Genomic DNA, 22,387 nt, shown 5'->3' with positions numbered 1-22,387 from the left:
TTGACCTTGGGGATGTCCCAAAGCAGTTCAACCAAGGGTGGGGACGCTCCTGTGCTGAGAGGAGAATCCGTCGCCAAAAAGGAAGCATCCTGAGAGGCAAAGGAAACCAATGCCTAGAACCTTAAAAAGGTGTGGACAGAAGACCACGTGGCCACCTAGTAAGGCAAAACAGCCGAGGCGCCACAGCGAGCCGCACACGAGGGTCACATGGCCCGAGAAAAAACAAGCATCAACAACAGGAAGGCCTACCCATGGGTAGGCCCCTGAGGAAGACCTACGAGGCCATCCAAGCCAACATTTGGTTATAGGCCGGCCATCCTTTCCTGTGAAAACCAGAAATCTCAGACCACCAATAAGGAGTCCGATTTCCGTAAGGAACCTGAACGGATCACATAAATCCAAAGAGGCCAGACCACAGTCAATGAGGCCACACCAGCCGAGAGGACTGGGGACAGAATGGCCGTACCATAAGTTCCAGAATAATACGGAACCTGAAAACCACTAAGAAGAAACACAGGGCGAGAGCAACTCCCACCCTGACATGATGCCCTCCAGAAGAGGGAGCCACATGAGAACGCTCCCAATTCAGACACTCTCCTGGTTGATATAAACACCCTGAGAGAAAGAGAGAGCCTAAGCAATAGACCATGTAATGGCTATCACAACCAGCGGTTCCATTGACTGTCCCCGGAGGTAACGAAGAACCACTACTTACTCCCAAGGAGTCCCTAGGGAGGACAAATGGAGGCATAATCAAGAAAACACTCCAAAGGATGAACTGGATACCAGAGTGGAGCAATTCCATATCTTAACCATACTGACAGTGTAGAGATCCGCACTGTCAGGAAGACCAGGCCAAGTGTGAAACCCAAGCCAGCCGGAAGGAATGCCAGAATATCTGGAAATCCTGGACACCGGAGGATTGTATCGACAGGTACAATACCATAAGATTTATGGCTGCCACAGTTTGTGGTAGGTCCCAGCAAAAGCTGATCCATGTGCTCTAATCATTCCAACGATGACAAAGCCAGGGAAGCCGTAAGACCACTGTAAGGACACAGTCAAAGACAAACGACCCAGGTCCAAGGCAAAACCAAGGACCCTGAGACAACAGGTCCGGGCAGTGAAGCATCAGGGATGGAGTATCGATGTAGAGACTCCGAAGATCCAAGTACCCCTGACATCTGGGGCAATCAGGAGCCACCAGCAGGAAAGCATCTCCGTCTCGATTGAAAACACTTCCAAAGACCTCGAGGAAGAAGGGAGACCGGAGAACACAGGTACACAAAGTGGAAGGACCACTTCACCGACAAAGAGTCGCTGAAGGTTGCTTCAGAATCCCCAGAGCTGAACTGTAACACCATAGTGTGATAAAGTCAGAAGGCCATGAGGGTCACCTCAGGGGGGCCCCCCCTGCTCACCAGGAGATGAAACCTCTCTTGGGGAAGAGACTAGTCCCCGGGATGCACGTCGTGACGGCTGAGGACTCCCGCTTCCCAATGGAGAGCTCCTGAAATGAACGCTGCCGAGATGGTCGGGAGGAGACCCTCGGACTATGTCCGTTGGGTGGCAATGACAGGTATGTCACATATTCGAACAGTGTTGCTAAAAAGGAAGCCACTGTCCTGACCCTGTCGGACTGAACCTTTTCAGGTTCACCGGGAAACAAGAGTTATGCCAGAGTAAGTTAATTGACAGGGTGGAATCGACAGACGTCCAACTGCACTGAAAAGGATTCGATCCAGACACTGTCCATAGCAAAGAAAACCCTGGACGAGATGGCCATAGCCACCCGGACAGGGACCGACTTGCCTCCGGAGAGAGCATCATCGTTTGAACAGTTATCCGACAGAAAAAACTCATTCCATCTGGAGATGAGCCAATTATGGAAAGGCCTGGAATGGAACTGAGCCCATTCCACCATGCATCACAGAGTGTAAAGACATCTGTCGACTGCGCAGACAACCATGTACTCCTAATGGAAGAGAGGAGATTCCGTCTTACGCCAGAAGAATTCTCAGATTCTGAGAATCCAGCAGGGATCCTAGATGAAGAATACCCAGAGAGGGATGCAGGGAGGACTTTTTCCCCGTTGATTAAACGTCTGCACCCTGAAGAAGCCACAGTCATCCTGACCTGGCCGTAAAGTACCCCGGTGATCCCACTAAGAGCAGGAGGCCGTCCAGGTACAGGAGCATTGGGATATACTGAACAGAAGAACTGTCAGAAAATCCAAAACGCTGGTAAACCCCTGTGGGGCTGAGGACAGTCCCAACAGGCAGAGCCCGAAAAATTGTAAGTGTTGCTGTGATACAGCAAACCTCAGCCCATGCTGAGGAAAGGTCTCTGTAAGTACCCGTAGGCACGCGTCCTGTATATCCAGTGATACCCTAAAGTCCCCAGGTTCCAAACATCGTATGATGGAGCATAGGGATTTCCTCCTGAGCCCAGGTAGCTTTAGGAACTGGTTCAGGGAATTGAGACAGAGAATAGGCTAAAGAGGACCATTCAGCCACCGCACCAGAAAGAAAACAGAACAACCAGTCCCTCACTGAGATAGTGGGGATGGCCTAATTAGCTCCGCTTACCGCAACAACTGCATAGCTTTCTGGATCTGTAAGGCCCTTGTAAAGAGGGCGTACCCTCCTACCCACGTAGCCGCGGCAACTTGACACTAATACCGGGCGAACTGAGAAAATCGGTATCTCCCAGTTGTAGGCCTGTCCCGTCAGACTGAAGAGATATCCGTAGGTTCAGAAGCAGGATCGGCTGGCAGTCCAGGCCTGCTCGGTACTGGATATGTCGGCCCTTGTAGATGCCGACAGTCTACGAAGAAACAGACCTTTAGGCTGACCCAGAGGACAAAAAAGACTTAACAGACTTAGTCTGAGGCCTTGTAGTGGGCATAGCTGAAAGCGGTAAACTTGTCGTTAGTAATACTGCCAATGTTACTACAATCTTGTCAAGGTCAGGACCAAACAATATCAACCCTAAAGATGGTATCTGCACCTCTGCATTCCCAGAGCGCAGCCATAGGGTATTACGGAGGATACAGTCGCAGCCGGAACTCTGAAAGTTAGGAGACTGGTATCCAATATAGGCATTTCCACCTATGACAACAGCATATATTACGTGAGCGACCAAATACATTTGAACCCCCAACGTGTTGGAGGGGAAAAAACGTTACAAATGCATCAACCCAATATGCAATAGTATTAACCAACCATGCTATAGCCATGGTAGGATGGGTAACAACTCCTGAAAGCAAGTATACTGATTTCAGGCAGAGTTACCACCTACGGATCCGAAGAATCCGACCACGCAGGAATGGGAGGCGTAGTAACGTCTGTAATCAGACGAGTAACACGCCCATCCCCCCCAGGAGGGGCTCGTGATGACCCTCAGGGAATTTGGGACAGGAGGCCAAACACTGTTGTAACACCTCCTATCTGGCAACAGCCAGAGTCCCGCTATGCGATCCACCCGCTAGTCAGCAACAGGTAACCCGAAGGCACGCAATACTGAGGGTGTATGATACAGGTGCAGGTCAACATTCACTCTAACCAGAATGGACCTGCTACCAGCCCTAAAGCAGGGATAATAATACCTGAAATAGGCTTCCCCCCGTGTAAGAGGGAAAGAGCCCCGAACAGTACCCAGTTCACGGCAGAGCCAACTGGGAAGTAACCACAGGGCGTCAACCACGCCAATTAGCGTTTCGTAGAAAACGACATCCACCCAGGGTGGCTGTTGTGGTAATCCCTGCAAGGGGAATGACAGACTATTGTGGCACCAGGGGGAATTCATATACTGCGAAAAACCCCTGCAGGGAGCGGTAGTCTGTGTCACAGGGGAAGAGTGCAAGAAGCTGCGAGATACCCTGAGATGAAAAGGGCAGTATGGTGAAGTAACCCCAAGTGAGGTACAACAATGGGGCCCGCCCGGCGATCCGCAATTGAGAGGATCCCGAGAAAACAAACCGCCCAAGGGGGTCGTGAAAGAGGCCAGCACCAGATGACGCCACATACAGAACCCTTTATGAGTCAAATCCTCCGCACTAACACCTGCAGCACATGACTTGCAGGATAGTAAAAATGGGTGCAGTATAACGCTCTATCTCCTGGTCAGACATATCTGACCAATCTTGGCGGAAATATTAAGCAGCACTATACTGGTCCTGACTGATGCCAAAAATTAGCTGCAGGGACCCATTTTCAGCGTATGCAACACACAGTTCCATCTAAAATATGGCAACGTGCAGCACGCAACAGTATGTGACAAACCACACAAATATTAACAAGTATATAAATGTGAGGTCTCAGAACCACCCTAAGTACAGCTGTATTAGGGCAGATAAAGAAAAGGGATAGATATACACTGACAGGTGAGAGAATAAAGTACAGTCAGCACTAGCATAAGTCACATACAATGCAGATATATACATATATACATAAACATGTCATATAATATACTGCACTATTACACTGCATTCAACTGCCCAGATTCAGTGTCTGGGAAGGCTACAGCGCTGTGTACACTGACCTGATGGTGAGGTACGCAGGGGGACTGGACCAACTGCCATCCTGAGAGATTTCTGCTGCACCACAGAGAAATGGCCGCTGGAGACCTCAGAGGAAGCGTGGCCCGCGGAGGAAGCAGCTCAGCGACGCCAGACTATGGATACTGAAAGGCGCGCTGAGCTGAGGGGAGGAGCCGCTGTAACAGGGAAGGCTGCCTCCCCTGGCCGGCTATTAACCCCCGGGACGCCGGCTCCCTGCACCGATCGTTAAGTCCCTGGTGGTCTAGTGGACACACGGGGTATGGGGGGCCCGCCGCCACTGCCGGCGCCTCCGGTCTGTCCCCTGAGACCGGAGGCACAGGACTGCATTTGAAATGCGCGGATCACCGCAAGCGGTGATCCGCGACCTTACCTGCTCCCCGTGGATCCGGCAGCAGTCCTGGGCGCCCGCAGAGTCCGGCTAGTACAGACTCTGGGGTCCCGCTGAGATCCCCAGATCTGTACTGGCGTCTCAGCGCCAGCGGGGTGACGGAGCGGCAGCTTAGACGTCCTATGGACAGTCCGACGCTGCCGCTCTGAAGAGTCCAAAGTCCATGGAAAAAACTTTGTCCCTAAAAAAAAAAAAAAAATAAGCTTAGGGGCTGCTAATCAGCTCCCCCTGCGCTAACGGTGACCCGACTCCGGCCGGGCACCAACTTAAACTGAGGTGCCTCTGGCTTGGGGGTGGGGTTATAGGGAGAGTGGACCCAGTGCATCCTGGGAGCTAAAAGCTTTAACTGCGTGGTGCCCGGATTTGGTTCCCAACCTATACCCCAAGGTCAACCCTGTGGACCCCCTATGGACCCTGAAGTAGAAACGTCTGGTTCTGTCTCTGGGTACGATAAAAGCTACCCACAGTGGCTGAGGACATACACTACATTGTCATGGTCTATAATCCAGTGCACAAATAGCACTTTGTTTCGTAGTAGGTAGATCTTAACCAGGAGATAAGTGATCCCAGATAACTCTAAAGCTGCCGAAGTCATGAGAACAATCAGATATGGGTCTACGGCAGGTGGGAAACTTCTGGTCAACAAAGCCTCACAATAGGCCATTAACCTAGATGCGACGGAATCCTGTATATACAATATAAAGTTTACCTTGGGTCGTGACACTCTCTGATCGGTGCTGGATCCTTGTTGCTCAATGGGAGGTAGTTAAAGAATTCCCGCAGGTTTAATAAAGCATCAATGTCATTCTCAAATGCTCGATGAGCCACTCCTACAAGATAAACAGAAGGCTGATGGCAAAAAGACCGCTCACCACCGCAGATAAGGAAATATGGGTATAGTGCTTAGAATACTAGCCTTATAAAGATAGTGACATATAATAGAGTGAATACATTATAAAAATCGGTTTACCCGTCAAAAACAATTTGTTAATAAAAGTCTGTCACCAGGCAGGAGATGGGCATTACAGCCACTAAACCATCCCAGAGTCCTGAAGTAAGGACTGCACCATACCAACTGTGTACTTTTATAAGTCCTCAAAAGTTGCAGCAGTGTAGTGATTTTTGTACAGTTTATAGGTCATTTAATACATTTGAATAGAGATTAAGGGATATATTTACTAAGCAGTGTTAGGAGATAAAGTGAACGGCGATAAGGTACCAACCAATCAGAACCTAACTGCCATGTCACAGGCTGTGTTTGAAAAATGACAGTTAGGAGCTGATTGGCTGGTACCTCATCACCGTTCTCTTTTTCTCCTAACACAGCTTAGCAAATAGACCTATATCTGGCGGGACATGAGTGTGGGTATAATGAGGGAGCACTATGGTCAGATATAGAGGTAGCAGGCACATCATGCGTCTCTCCTCACTGCGCATGTGCCAGAGCTGAATGTATACGCATCTCCACTTGCAGCTGAATGGGCATAACTGGGTGATAACGGTGTGTTGGCATGTAAGTCCAGAGCAGGCGTGTTGGCAGAATTGCGAGCTATGCAGTGTTGCGCATATAGCGTTCCTGCTAGGCTGTTTTAGCAGGGCGCGGCACCCTGCCCTCCTTCACCCGCGGGTCGCACCGTCCCGCGGGTGGGGAAATGTGCGGTGACCCGGTCACTGCCGGTGAATAGATGCTAGGCGCATGCGCCCAGCATCTATTCTCCCTGTCAGCAGCGCTTGGGGGCTGCCGGGCGTGTCCGTAAGCGTCGGGCACGCCCCCAAGAGTGACAAAAAGGGTGATGCGTCTTATAGACACGCCCCCTTCTCTAGCTCCGGCGCCCTGCCTGTCGCCGGAGCTAGAGTGAACACTACGCATAGGTGTAATTATGTATTTTCAGTCCGATCTTCTGCACCTAGGACAGTGCTGGTGCCAGTACGCAAAGATAATGATAACTGGTATGAAACCAAGCGTACGGATAGGGCCGGTGCGGTCACAGAGCTATGTACTACTCAGTATACAGGTGAATATATACATTTAGTTCCAAGCCCGCATGGCCCCTATAGCTTTATGTTAGAAAAGGGGAAATGCCTCTGTACTAATAATATGGTCAGGAAGGGTAAGTAACTGTTCCTAATTCTGCGTAAGGAGAACACACACACACGTCAGGCTTAATAGGACATCAAAAATGATCTGAAATGTGGAGTTAGATATTATATTTATATTTTTCCCATTTTATTTATTAGTTTGTTTTCTTTTCCACTTCCCAATTCTAGTGGTATTCTAAGCAAATAAAAGGAGGACCGCCACGGTACCAGAGGAATTAACAAGTATGTACACCCGGCCCTTTCTGTTACACCAAGGTCATTTTACAGCTAGGAGATTGGCGCAGCTTAATAAGTAGACCCTACAATTCTCTCACTGTACATAAGATTACGTACATCTCCTGCTGGAATGGTTGTTCTATGGTTCACATTTAATATTATAGTATTACACATATCAACGCTATAATTGTGGGCAGTGATTCAGGGTCTGAGCCATAGCGCAGGCTTGTTGTGATATAGGAATAATTGTCATTTATGAGGAAGTACACAGGGAGAAATGAAAGACAGGTTTCAGTATGTATGTGTATATATGAGTGTGTGTGTGTATAGTACGTATGTATGTATTTATGTATGTGTGTATGTAGAGATCCATGTCACGGCCTTGGCAGCTAAAGCCTATCAGTGTATACATGCTCCAGTGGTAGCATGTATACAATAGGTTGTCAAAATGTTGACAGGAAATTTGTTGACATTCAAGAATGTCGACAGGTGAAATGTTGACATTAGGGTTAGGTGAGAGGATTAGGCTACTGGGGAGGTTAGAGTTAGGCTTTGGCTGTGGGGGGGGAGGTTAGGGTTAGGCTGTGGGGGGAGGCTAGGGTTAGGCTGTGGAGGTTAGGGTTAGGCTGTGGGGGGGGAGGCTATGGTTAGGCTGTGGGGGGAGGTTAGGCACTAGAGGAAGGATTAGTGGAGAAATACTCACCTGAATGCTTGAGGATCAGAGGTTTGAGCCAGAAGTCACAGTCACATGATCGCCATGACCCAGAGGATGCCGATGGAGCCGCCCTGAGCAGGTAAATCACTGCTGGGCCACTAGGGATAATATGTTGACATTCTAACATGTCATCATTTCATCACTATCTATATGATGAATACTGACATGATCAACATCGACATTATGACCATGTCAACATTTTCATGTCGCCTTATCATACCCAACTAGCTCTGGTCTCCCCAGCAGCTGAATTGTGTATAAAAACAGACCAGGCAGCTGCATTTTATCATCATATAAAAGCATGAAATCTATTTCCATAATGTTGGTGTCATCTAGAGATCTAACCTTGTTAAACACCAGTTTACATGTTATGGCAAGCAGCATAGTGACACCTGTTGATGTATAGGAATACACAATATACCCACGTTAGATGGTACAATCTTTTTGAAGGCACATATAAAGTACATTGACTTTGTATTTAAGGATTACCTTTATATTTTTAAGCCATAAAAATTGAATTTTAATGTAGCATTAATAAACAATGTTGTTTGCACATAGATGCAGTCCCTGCCGTTCCCTCCTCCTGAGCAGTGAGCATAAACACTCCCTCTGCTGAGATGCTCACATCCAGGGTTCTGCTAATTACACCCAGGGTTCTGTGCTAATTACACCCAGGGTTCTGCCAATTACACCCAGGGTTCTGTGCTAATTACACCCAGGGTTCTGTGCTAATTACACCCAGGGTTCTGTGCTAATTACACCCAGGGTTCTGTGCTAATTACACCCAGGGTTCTGTGCTAATTACACCCAGGGTTCTGTGCTAATTACACCCAGGGTTCTGTGCTAATTACACCCAGGGTTCTGTGCTAATTACACCCAGGGTTCTGTGCTAATTACACCCAGGGTTCTGTGCTAATTACACCCAGGGTTCTGTGCTAATTACACCCAGGGTTCTGCTAATTACATCCAGGGTTCTGCTAAACACATCCAGGGTTCTGCTAAACACATCCAGGGTTCTGCCAATTACACCCAGGGTTCTGCTAATTACACCCAGGGTTCTGCTAAACACATCCAGGGTTCTGCCAATTACACCCAGGGTTCTGCCAATTACACCCAGGGTTCTGTGCTAATTACACCCAGGGTTCTGTGCTAATTACACCCAGGGTTCTGTGCTAATTACACCCAGGGTTCTGTGCTAATTACACCCAGGGTTCTGTGCTAATTACACCCAGGGTTCTGTGCTAATTACACCCAGGGTTCTGTGCTAATTACACCCAGGGTTCTGTGCTAATTACACCCAGGGTTCTGTGCTAATTACACCCAGGGTTCTGTGCTAATTACACCCAGGGTTCTGTGCTAATTACACCCAGGGTTCTGCTAATTACATCCAGGGTTCTGCTAAACACATCCAGGGTTCTGCTAAACACATCCAGGGTTCTGCCAATTACACCCAGGGTTCTGCTAATTACACCCAGGGTTCTGCTAAACACATCCAGGGTTCTGCCAATTACACCCAGGGTTCTGCCAATTACACCCAGGGTTCTGTGCTAATTACACCCAGGGTTCTGTGCTAATTACACCCAGGGTTCTGTGCTAATTACACCCAGGGTTCTGTGCTAATTACACCCAGGGTTCTGTGCTAATTACACCCAGGGTTCTGTGCTAATTACACCCAGGGTTCTGTGCTAATTACACCCAGGGTTCTGTGCTAATTACACCCAGGGTTCTGTGCTAATTACACCCAGGGTTCTGTGCTAATTACACCCAGGGTTCTGTGCTAATTACACCCAGGGTTCTGTGCTAATTACACCCAGGGTTCTGCTAATTACATCCAGGGTTCTGCTAAACACATCCAGGGTTCTGCTAAACACATCCAGGGTTCTGCCAATTACACCCAGGGTTCTGCTAATTACACCCAGGGTTCTGCTAAACACATCCAGGGTTCTGCCAATTACACCCAGGGTTCTGCCAATTACATCTAGGGTACTGCCAATTACACCCAGGGTTCAGCCTATTACACCTAGGGTTCTGCCAATTACATAAAGCTATGGAATACTCACCTGAGAGTGCAGTGTGGGTTTTGGCTCCTCCGAGGTCTTCCTGTGTCACATCCTCATTGGTAACTGACTTTACTACATCTGGACCAGTAATGAATAAGTAGGAAGTGTCCTGAGGGCAAAAGCAGCAGCAACGTAATGATTCATCTGCCATAATTACTTTTTCTGATTTACAAACTTCAAAAGGCTACTGTTTAATCAAGTGCAATGTGCTGAAAACTAAATTGCGAAAAAAACAGATATAAAGTATGAATAATTACAGTAAAATATAAATAAATTAAAAATAATAGTGACTTGATAATCACAACAATTCAGAGTGCACTGATAGTCAACGTGCTCAGTGACATCTACTGTTTCATAGTGCACCGATAGGCTGCACACTCATACCTCTTTTCCACCAAAAACCCGGGTCCAACCCAAGTTTTCAGACATGGTCCCAACATGGGTCAGACACCGTTTACACAGCACCATCGATCTGGGTTATTTTCAGGTCAGCCCCTTTCACACTGAACCTGGGTCTGCCCTGCTAACTTGTGAGGTCATAAAGAGTGGGAGGTGACTGCTCCGCAACCACCAATCAGCTAATTTTAGGCATGACGCAGGTCGGATAACCTGGGTTGCGCCATTTACACTGCACCATTACTCAGGTCCATCCCGGGTCCGACCCTGGTAGCTACCTGGGTTGGATTGCTGGGTCACTTGACCCGGGTTATCTTTCAGGGACCATTTTACACTGCGATCCAAATAGACCCAGCAATTACCCAGGTTTTTGCTCTGGTGTAAAAGGGGTATCAGTTATACCACAGCATAGTTCACCAATAGGCAGTGTATTCAGTGATGTCACAGGTTCTAAGAGCTCTGATAGGCCGCATGTTGAGTGACATCGATTCATAAATGCACTGACAGGCAACAATATAAACAATTTACTGATTTACATTGTAATTGAATACTGTAGCAATCAAGGTGCTTTTTATAAGTCCAAGATGTGTTTTAATCTATTTATTATGTTTTGAGATGTGTGTTCTGATAATTTATTTAGCAATTTGATTTATATGAACCTATATAGCACTGTCTGGTGGGTCTTTCATGTGGTATAAGTCCACATTGTACGCAGGCCGTTTTCAACCACAGAATTATTCTCATCACTTTTCTTATTTATTTTTTGTTAGTCAGCATTCATTTCATTTAACTGACAGATGATAATTAAATCTGTGAATTATATGTTAATATTTAATATCTCATCTTCCTTCTTTTAATTAAGCCCCTTAATATTGAATTAATGAAATAATTAGTCATTTGAACAGAGAATCCAAACTTTCTGTTTAAACTTGTCTTTTAGGCTGAGTGTCCCTTTAATGTCCAACCTCAATGCACTGTCCGATGTACTCATGGTCTGGAGGCTGCAGTTATAGTCAGTGCTGATCTCTTACCTTAACCATAAATGTGAAGTCCGTTAACGCCGGGGAGTAGACGGCACCGCCGGCACAAGGTCCCATGATCAGAGAGATTTGAGGCACAACTCCAGAGCTCAGAACATTTCTCTGGTAAGGGACAAAATAGGTCAGATAGGAAATTAAGTTCACCAAAACCTATGTAATGCACTGTGCTGCCCTTTCCAGCATTCTCCATCTGCCTCCTAAATCATTCACATTGTATGACCTCATTGCACGTCCTCATGTAAAAGTACGGCTGCTACTACATGGCTCCAGGGTGATTTCATTTAGAAACTTATTATAAGGACCCAACTGTAAGAGGTTACACAAAAAAAATGATATCACCTTTTGAAATCACAGTTCACCAATAAGATTTTAGCATCTGGTAAAATGTCATCATGAGAGAAATTTAGAAAAACTTCTAGTTTCATTTGGCTCAGACAATAACCAACCAGATGCAGTCCAGGCGTGGTGACATCAACTAGGTAACTCTATGCTACATAAACTGACTTCTGTACGTAAATCCATCACATGACGGAATGATTACATGGGAGATCTGTGATATGCAGGTCATACACTGAGTTATAAAACTCATCATACAGACAGATAAATTATCTGACATTGCCAATCAGTGTCAGATAACTGTTCTGTCTGTCTGATGGGGAGTATAGCTACTGTCAGATAACTGTTCTGTCTGTCTGATGGGGAGTATAGCTACTGTCAGATAACTGTTCTGTCTGTCTGATGGGGAGTATAGCTACTGTCAGATAACTGTTCTGTCTGTCTGATGGGGAGTATAGCTACTGTCAGATAACTGTTCTGTCTGTCTGATGGGGAGTATAGCTACTGTCAGATAACTGTTCTGTCTGTCTGATGGGGAGTATAGCTACTGTCAGATAACTGTTCTGTCTGTCTGATGGGGAGTATAGCTACTGTCAGATAACTGTTCTGTCTGTCTGATGGTGAGTATATCCACTGTCACATAACTGTTCTGTCTGTCTGATGGGGAGTATATCCACTGTCAGATAACTGTTCTGTCTGTCTGATGGGGAGTATATCCACTGTCACATAACTGTTCTGTCTGTCTGATGGGGAGTATATCCACAGTCACATAACTGTTCTGTCTGTCTGATGGTGAGAATATCCACTGTCACATAACTGTTCTGTCTGTCTGATGGTGAGAATATCCACTGTCACATAACTGTTCTGTCTGTCTGATGGTGAGAATATCTACTGTCAGATAACTGTTCTGTCTGTCTGATGGGGAGTATATCCACTGTCAGATAACTGTTCTGTCTGTCTGATGGGGAGTATATCCACTGTCAGATAACTGTTCTGTCTGTCTGTCTGATGGGGAGTATAGCTACTGTCAGAAAACTGTTCTGTCTGTCTGATGGGGAGTATATCCACTGTCAGATAACTGTTCTGTCTGTCTGATGGGGAGTATATCCACTGTCAGATAACTGTTCTGTCTGTCTGATGGTGAGAATATCTACTGTCAGATAACTGTTCTGTCTGTCTGATGGGGAGTATATCCACTGTCAGATAACTGTTCTGTCTGTCTGTCTGATGGGGAGTATAGCTACTATCAGATAACTGTTCTGTCTGTCTGATGGTGAGAATATCTACTGTCAGATAACTGTTCTGTCTGTCTGATGGGGAGTATATCCACTGTCAGATAACTGTTCTGTCTGTCTGTCTGATGGGGAGTATAGCTACTGTCATATAACTGTTCTGTCTGTCTGATGGGGAGTATATCCACTGTCAGATAACTGTTCTGTCTGTCTGATGGGGAGTATATCCACTGTCAGATAACTGTTCTGTCTGTCTGATGGGGAGTATATCCACTGTCAGATAACTGTTCTGTCTGTCTGATGGGGAGTATATCCACTGTCAGATAACTGTTCTGTCTGTCTGATGGTGAGAATATCTACTGTCAGATAACTGTTCTGTCTGTCTGATGGGGAGTATATCCACTGTCAGATAACTGTTCTGTCTGTCTGTCTGATGGGGAGTATAGCTACTATCAGATAACTGTTCTGTCTGTCTGATGGGGAGTATATCCACTGTCAGATAACTGTTCTGTCTGTCTGTCTGATGGGGAGTATAGCTACTGTCAGATAACTGTTCTGTCTGTCTGATGGGGAGTATATCCACTGTCAGATAACTGTTCTGTCTGTCTGTCTGATGGGGAGTATATCCACTGTCAGATAACTGTTCTGTCTGATGGTGAGTATATCCACTGTCAGATAACTGTTCTGTCTATCTGATGGGGAGTATTTCCACTGTCACATAACTGTTCTGTCTGTCTGATGGGGAGTATATCCACTGTCACATAACTGTTCTGTCTGTCTGATGGTGAGAATATCTACTGTCAGATAACTGTTCTGTCTGTCTGATGGGGAGTATATCCACTGTCAGATAACGGTTCTGTCTGTCTGATGGGGAGTATAGCTACTATCAGATAACTGTTCTGTCTGTCTGATGGTGAGAATATCTACTGTCAGATAACTGTTCTGTCTGTCTGATGGGGAGTATATCCACTGTCAGATAACTGTTCTGTCTGTCTGTCTGATGGGGAGTATAGCTACTGTCATATAACTGTTCTCTCTGTCTGATGGGGAGTATATCCACTGTCAGATAACTGTTCTGTCTGTCTGATGGGGAGTATATCCACTGTCAGATAACTGTTCTGTCTGTCTGATGGGGAGTATATCCACTGTCAGATAACTGTTCTGTCTGTCTGTCTGATGGGGAGTATAGCTACTGTCAGATAACTGTTCTGTCTGTCTGATGGGGAGTATATCCACTGTCAGATAACTGTTCTGTCTGTCTGTCTGATGGGGAGTATATCCACTGTCAGATAACTGTTCTGTCTGATGGTGAGTATATCCACTGTCAGATAACTGTTCTGTCTGTCTGATGGGGAGTATATCCACTGTCAGATAACTGTTCTGTCTGTCTGATTGGGAGTATATCCACTGTCAGATAACTGTTCTGTCTGTCTGATGGGGAGTATATCCACTGTCCACTGTCAGATAGCTGTTCTGTCTGTCTGATGGTAAGTATATCCACTGTCAGATAACTGTTCTGTCTGTCTGATGGGGAGTATATCCACAGTCCACTGTCAGATAGCTGTTCTGTCTGATGGTGAGTTTATCCACTGTCATATCCGAACACTAATTATGCCACCTGTCGGGTTTGCTGAAAGATTTCTCATGCCCAACAGAATGTTAATTGGTGCTCAGTTCCGGCCATACACTGTGCAGTCATCCACCCAATCAGCTTTTAATTGGCTGATCAGGACGATAAGTGCATAATGTATGGCCACCTCTATTGGGTATAGTTAATACATGCAACTTACCAAGAAAATGTCTGCATAGCCTGCCAAAGACTCAACACCCTCCTGGATACGAGCCCCTCCAGAGTCATTCAGTCCGATCACTGGGGCTCCCACCATCACAGCCTGATCCATGATCTACAAGAATTGCTGAAGTCAAACAATATCCTACAATAACACACTTTGGGGCATATTCAATTGCAAGTGAGCTGCAATTCTCAGCATCTGATCTTATATGTAAGGACAACAGCTCTATATGCTTTATGAGGGATACAAATGTAAGCAGCTGGTCTTTTTTATTTTAGCTTTTGCGTAAACAAATGAACTTCCCAAATGTTCTGTGTATTCATCATGTATATATATGACATTTTTTAGTTAATAAAACCGCACTGTATGTTCTGCATTACATGCGAACATGCTTGCTTACTTTGTACGCCATGTGCAGTGATTGGTTGGCCAAGAACCATTATTACGTTCAGAACCAGTGATACCATCATTTTAGAACTTAAAAACACATTTCCATAGAGAAGGTGTACAGATCATCACAGTCTTCATTCTTTTCTTGCACAACAGTTCTGGATAGAATTTAAATGAAATTACTTTTCTATATTTCCGCTGGTTAAGTATCGTTACCTTGCATATTTTTTGTGCATGAGCTCCAGACAAGCTGCCGCCGAACACAGTAAAGTCCTGTAGAGACAACACAGATTCATCTACTGCTCACAAAATAAACTCTACAACACAGAAAATACATAGGAAATGCCTCTCAATGAGGGTTATGTTACTGAGCGATTACCTGACTGAACACATATACTAATCTCCCATTGATGCGCCCTTGTCCGGTGACAACGCTGTCTCCAGGATACTGCAAGAAAAGGTGGCATGTAAGTACACTCTTCACACCCTGCTACAACACTAAGGGGTCTGTTTACTAAGCAGTGTTAGAGGAAGTGAAAAGTGATAAGGTGCCAGCCAATCAGCTCCCAACTGCCATCTCACAGGTGTTTGAAAAATGACAGTTGGGAGCTGATTGGCTGGCACCTTATCACTTTTCACTCTTCACTTTTCACTTCTCCTAACACTGCTTAGTAAATAGACCCCTATGTACAGATGTATCCACATACATCATACTTCCTTGTGCGTAAACAGCTCTTCTAGTCGCGCCAGGCCGTGACGTGACTCTGTAGCGCTGTGCGTTTTTTTTCATTCAACTTTTTACAGTCGAATCTGGGAGCGAATAAGGAGCACAAGCAGCTTCTGCTGCTTAAAATGATATGCAGCATGCTTATGTTCTGTGTGACTGCGGATGTATCTATATGAGAGATGCTACATTACAGTGTTACAGCCGCTTTCACTGTAACGTAGCATTTCGCATGCAGATACACCCGCAGAGCACAGACAGAATAGAGGCATGCCACATAATCAGCATAAGATGCTTGTGCGGCCAATTCACATTGATTTGCGAATAGGACGCTTTTGTAGATACAAAGTCACAAGGACAGACGCTTGGCGCTACCGGCTCACACGTTATGATTAATGCGATTTGTAGCACACAGAGGTAAGCTGTATATGGACACATCTGTATTTATCTATAACAAGACAAATCACAGCTGGCTTGGCAGTAATAAGGACGCATTGATAGCAGAACAAGACACCTAAACCCCCAAGGCAAGAAATGATTCTTAAATACTTTTTAAAGAGGAAATGATACTAAAAATAAATAAATCTTTATAAGAGGCAGCTTTTCATACCTTTAAGTAACAAAAGTTAAAAAGTAAAAATTATGTAAACAGTCCAATTCAATGTATCTCAGGTAAAGCCTACTTGTTATATACAGGTATACAGACTATGGGCCTGATTCAGAGATGGACAGTATTGCACAGTCGCACAGAAGCAGCAGTGCAATACCGTCTAACAAAATGTAAATGCAGCAGGTGGTGTCTGTAGGACATAGACTCCTCCTTGCTGCATCTTAGAGATCTGAGTGCAGCGACTGTAACGCTACCTCAGATCCCCATCACAGCCATTGGTCGCGATGGTTGCCCCTTTGGCCAGGCTGCAGAAGCTGAAGCTTACCTCAGCCTGGCCGGTGCCTGGTCACTTGTGAGGCCAGGAAATCTGCGTCCAGCGACATAGACCCTGGCTTCATCCTTCCTGGAAAACGGTGGCGACACGATGTACTGCAAAAGGTAAGAGAGTTTGGGTTGGGAGGAGGGCTACTATTAGAAGAACTGTACTATAATAAAAGTTATTAAATAAAGAAGATAGTATGTGCAGAAGACCACAGGGAGAGACTTCTGCATCTGTAAAAGCTGACGTCATTTCATGTACAGATGTGTCCACATACATCTATCCTCCATGCGTTACAAGTCGCGCCAACCATAACTTGGGAGCTCTATGTGCCTCGGTAGCGCTGAGCGTCTTCCATACTACTTTTTACCTTCAAATGCGTCTTATTCACACAGTGATGTGAATAGGAAGCACGAGTAGCTGCTGCTGAATAAAATTATATGCGGCATGCCTATGTTCTGTGTGCGACTGCGGGTGTATCTGCATGCAAAATGCTACATTACAATAGCAGCGGCTGTAACACTGTAGCGTAGCATTTCGCATGCAGATACATCCGCAGACGCACAGAGGCATGCCGCATATCATTTTAATCAGCAAAAGCTGCTTGTGCGTCCTATCCACATAACTGTGCGAATAAGACGCATTTGAAGGTTAAATGTCACACGGAAGACGCTCGGCGCTACCGAGTCACACCACGGCATGGTGCGATTAGAAGGGTTGTTTAACATGCAAGGAAGCTAGATGTATGAGGACACATCTGTAGGCATCACAAATCTAGTCACTCCTACTCATAGGCTGATAGCAGGAATGTGGCGATAGACACATCCCATAAAGCCACTTAATTTAACCGGAACCATAGAATTATTTTTGTCTGAAGTCACATAAATATTGTTTCTCGGTGAATGTTATGTTCCAGCAATGTTCTATTTTCAAATCCTGTTCCCTGTGCCCAGATGTAGTAGCTACAGAGATCAGGCACCTGCAATTTTGAACCAGTTGTTAATGTTTGATTTTTAAAAGTGTAATAAATCTCAGATGACCTACACCCTATAAAGAACATAAATCTGTTGGCGTTATTGAATTTCTTACATTTATATATGTTGTTTGATGTAATACTACTGCCATTTACAGTCCTAAGTCATAATTTGTGTTCTTTTGATTAAAAGTTAATGACATATTGATCAAGGAAGATTCTGGTCGTATTAAAAGCCCTCAGTACAGTAGAATCTCAGAATTATTGCATATTATCTGTTACATAAGAACTATGTGTAATATCGTCTTCATGCCAACTTGTTACAAATAAACTGTTATTGTTAGGCCAGTTCAAGGCTCACTATCACACACTGATTCAACAGAGGCGCTATATAAAACTTACTATATGACATACCTTAAGACTGAAGTGTTTGTGATCTGAGTACTTCTACCATACATAGGGGCAGCTTTACTGTCCGTCAGATTTCCAAACCCAGCAATGATCCGTGGCTCTGAGCAATGAGTTTCAAACGGCAATAGTGATACATGCTAAATCAGGCTTCTTTAGTATTACTAGCTATTGCCATATTAAATCCATCGGTCAACGGCACGGATCATCGGCAGCTTTGAAAAACCGACGGATAGTAAATTTAACCATTAGTCACAATGTAGATCTAGCCAATTAGCTTTAGCAAGGAGACCACTGTACCTTGTTTCTATCTTCTTGCATTCCAAAATCTGCACATCTGTGCTCTACAAACATGTCATATTCTGCAAAACTGCCTGCATCCAACAGCAATCCAATCCTCTCCCGGGCTGTCAGCTTTCCCTGGAACACAGAATACACTGTATGAGGCAAATCATTATTGATAAGTATAACAAACCTGCCAACCAGAGCATGTGCAATAATAATCTGTTGCTCATTATGCCATGTATTGCTAAGTTTGTAATTGCAATTGAATTAGTTGGTCAATAACTAATTCATGTTAGGACCATTATGTAACTCACAGGTTAACAGATCTGGTTTAATAGGTTAGTATTCTTAGTGCGTAGAGGGCCTGATTCAGAGATGTATGCTAACCCTGATAGTTAGCATATATCTCCGATTGTGAGTGGACAGTGCATGTGCAGAACGGGTCCTGTGATCTCGCCCGCGGACCCTCACAAGCCACAGTGTGACTGACATGCTGTGGCGTTTGGGAAAAGCACGGGAGCGTGGCTGATCACCTTTCCCAGAAACGGGGGTTTGTCACCCAAGTTTTCCGGAGGGTCAAGGTCAGGGTCTGCGTTGGTGGACGCAGATTTCCTGGTTTCGCAAGTTACCAGGAACCGGCCAGGCTGTAGTAAACTTCAGCCTCCGCAGTCTGGCCAAGGGAGCAACGATGGATGAGATGGTGACCCCAGGCTACAACCTTGGTCGCAGCGCTGGGATCACAGATGCAGCAAGGTGTCTGTTAGCATTTTAAGTGGACAAAATGGCAGAGTCGCTTGTGTGCAGCTCTTCAGTTCCGTCCATCTCTAAATCAGGCCCAGAGTGTGCACCAGCATTTTCTTTATTCTGCATAACACTACAAGTCTCAGCATGGTAGCACATCTTACTAAGTTTAAAATTAGGGTGTGCAGTCCAGACCCCTGCTTTGCATTTGTGTACATAAAGTACACTTGAAGGTAGGGACTCCAACTACCTGGTATTAGCACTCCTCCTATCTGCCCTTAGTGATTTTAATCAGTACAAGTCCTTGCAGACCCGGATAAATGTATATAATGTGTCAGCATTAGGGACCTACCTGATGAAGTACACCATGACCTTGTAGGTGGGCATACGTTTTTGGCCAAAAGTTCTAAGAATCTTAATTATACTCCATGTTCATTGTAGAGTTTATCACAATTGATTTGATTATCAGTATTCTCAGTGCTTAGAGTGTGCACCTGCATTTTCTTTTTTCTGCACGGCACTACAGGTTTTTTAATATGTTAAATGTCAGATCCACTCACTAGTCCCCCAACCTTCTGTCAGATCCACTCACTAAGGCCGGCTACACACTTGGTCGATATCGGCATGACAAATTGTGCATATCAGCTAGTGTGTATGCACTATTGCCTGCTTCCGTGGGTCGTATGCAACAGCCAACCAGATGATATTGTATGCAATTAGGTGCCAATCGTGTAGTGTGTACGGCCAACCGGACGACCAGACAATGTCGGTCCAATTTGGCTAATTTTGATGTCATATGATGCCAGTGATTGTTGTAGTGTGTACAGGAGCAGCGATAAATTGTATACGATCAAACGATACAATATATCATTCGGTCGTATGCGATATTGAACAGGGTGTACGCTCAATATCGTATATTCTGGCCTCAAGGGAAATTGGATGTAAAATCGGTCCAATTACAAGTCGTTCAGGTGTTTAACCACCCTCACACCCTTCATAAACTCTATCAGATCCACTCACTACCTCTCTTCTCTGTCAGATTCACTCATTAAGTCATTTTGTTCTATTTTAGATCCACTTACTACCTCCCTTCTCTGTCAGATCCACTCATTAAGCCCCCTCCTTCTCTGTCAGATCCACTAACTAAACCACTCCACTATCATTGTCTGTCACAATGTTTTTCAAACTCCCTCTTCAGGACCCCTAACAGTTCATGTTTTTCAGACCATCTGTGAATGTTTTAAAATAGAATTTGAAACATAAAACATAGAATTTGACAGCAGATAAGAACCACCTGGCCCATCTAGTCTGCCCTTTAAAAATGTAATAGTAGTAAATGCACCAGAGTACCAGCTGAAAAACATGAACAGTTATGGGTCCTAAAGATGGCATTTCATAAACACTGCTCCATCAGATCCACTCACTACCCCCATTTTCCCTATCAGATCCATCCGCTAGTCCCGCTCCCCTTCTTTAGAGATCCACTCACCAGTTCACCCCCTCCTGTCACATCCACACACTGGCTCCACCCATCCTGTCACATCCACACACCGGCTCCCCCCCTCCTGTCACATCCACACACCGGCTCCACCCCTCCTGTCACATCCACACACCGGCTCCACCCCTCCTGTCACATCCACACACCGGCTCCACCCCTCCTGTCACTTCCCCTCACCAGCTCCACCCCTCCTGTCACTTCCCCTCACCAGTTCCGCCCCACCTGTCAGATGCCCTTACTGTCACATCCACACACCAGCTCCACTGGTCCTGTCACGGTTGCTGCTATTTCCTAGTTGGAGAAAGGACCTCTGTGACGTATCCACCACGTGACCGCTGCAGGAGGCTGGACCGCTAGTGCGTTACCATCCACTAGGGCATAGAGGGGGAATAAATATTTGTGGCGAGCGTAGCGAGCCACCGTGCCCTAAGCGTGGCGAGCGCAGCTAGCCCGCGAGGGGACACTTTTGGTCCCCCGTTAGCATCCCCACCCCTCTCCCTTTCAGGCCGGATCACGTGGGTGTGACGTCACAGGTCCTTCTGCGCTGTATAGTCTAGTCCTAACCGTCCTGTCACATTCACTCACTAGCTCCACCCCTCCTATCACATCCACTGGCTCCTCCCTTCCTGTCACATCGCCCACCACCACTGAGATGCTCTGTCCAGACCCCTCCCCCAATGCTCCCAGCACCTCCCTCTCAATTATGTCAGACACATCCACATCTCTCAATGATCATGACCTTCTGTGCATTACAGAGTGAGGAGATCCCAGTACTAGGGCTGCCCCCTGTGGTGTGTCCCGGGTATGACACCAACTCACCCTCCTGTGCTGCGCTTCAATCCGCTGCTCCCCACCACCACGCAGCGCTTCATTCCTCTTCTTCTCTATCCTCTCCGGCACGGACAGGTGGCTGATGGAGTACAGCCGGGAAGCATAGCCGGTGCTGGGGCTCCGAAGTCCTGTCAGGAGCCGGGACACACAGCGAACAGCAGCCATGATAACTGCCCCTATGCGCCAGCCAATCCGCGAAGAGCAAGACCCTACAGCCAAACAGAGACACCGATGTACCTCGTAGACCAATCACAGCTTAGTATGTGACAGCTGACCTATCGGAGAGCACTGCCCACGGACGAATCACAGAGCAGCACTCCTGTAGCGTCAGATGTGCAGCCAATCACCAGGCGCAGTGTGCGGCAGCGGACCAATCAGTAACCAGAGTCTGTGTGACTCTCTCCGTCACTCCAAGAGTCACTCGGCTGGGAGGTCACAGCGTGAGGCTGGCGCTCTCTGTGTTTTCACTTTTCACCGGCTCCTTGAGATTTGTGCGGGATCCGGGAGACAATATCAAACCTTCTAAAGTGGTCAGGAGGAGACGTTTCCCATAGCAACCAATCAGCTTCTAGCTATCGTGTAAGCTAGAATTTGATTGGCTCTTATGGGCAACTTCTCCCCTTGTCCAATTTAGAAGCATTGATAATTTCTGTTGGAATTACTATTACCAGTCCTCACCTTCCTCATCTATGTGACTCCACAAAATTCTACAGCACAGTACAGTAATGACATATAGCATAGCCCATAGACATATAGGGGAAGATTTAGATA

At 46.0% G+C, this 22,387-nt stretch overlaps 1 protein-coding gene across 1 annotated transcript in view; it reads right to left on the bottom strand.

Annotated features, from left to right (window-relative positions):
* Positions 1–21,852, bottom strand: part of PCCB (propionyl-CoA carboxylase subunit beta) — a 28,502-nt gene extending 6,650 nt beyond the window's left edge. The window contains exons 1-8 of the mRNA XM_088473848.1: positions 21,605–21,852; positions 18,562–18,681; positions 15,607–15,675; positions 15,444–15,500; positions 14,835–14,948; positions 11,468–11,578; positions 10,041–10,149; positions 5,659–5,779 (exon numbers count right to left, since the gene is read on the bottom strand). Coding sequence (XP_088329974.1) covers positions 5,659–5,779; positions 10,041–10,149; positions 11,468–11,578; positions 14,835–14,948; positions 15,444–15,500; positions 15,607–15,675; positions 18,562–18,681; positions 21,605–21,781 — 878 coding nt within the window. The 5' untranslated portion in view covers positions 21,782–21,852. The remainder of the gene's footprint in view (positions 1–5,658; positions 5,780–10,040; positions 10,150–11,467; positions 11,579–14,834; positions 14,949–15,443; positions 15,501–15,606; positions 15,676–18,561; positions 18,682–21,604) is intronic.
* Positions 21,853–22,387: the final 535 nt, after the last annotated feature.

The sequence above is a fragment of the Taudactylus pleione genome, unplaced genomic scaffold (assembly GCF_031769625.1).
Source record: "Taudactylus pleione unplaced genomic scaffold, aTauple2 ptg000142l, whole genome shotgun sequence".
Taxonomy (NCBI): Eukaryota; Metazoa; Chordata; class Amphibia; order Anura; family Myobatrachidae; genus Taudactylus; species Taudactylus pleione.
The sequence above is the reverse complement of the archived record's forward strand: the minus strand, read 5'-3'. Positions and strand labels throughout refer to the sequence as shown.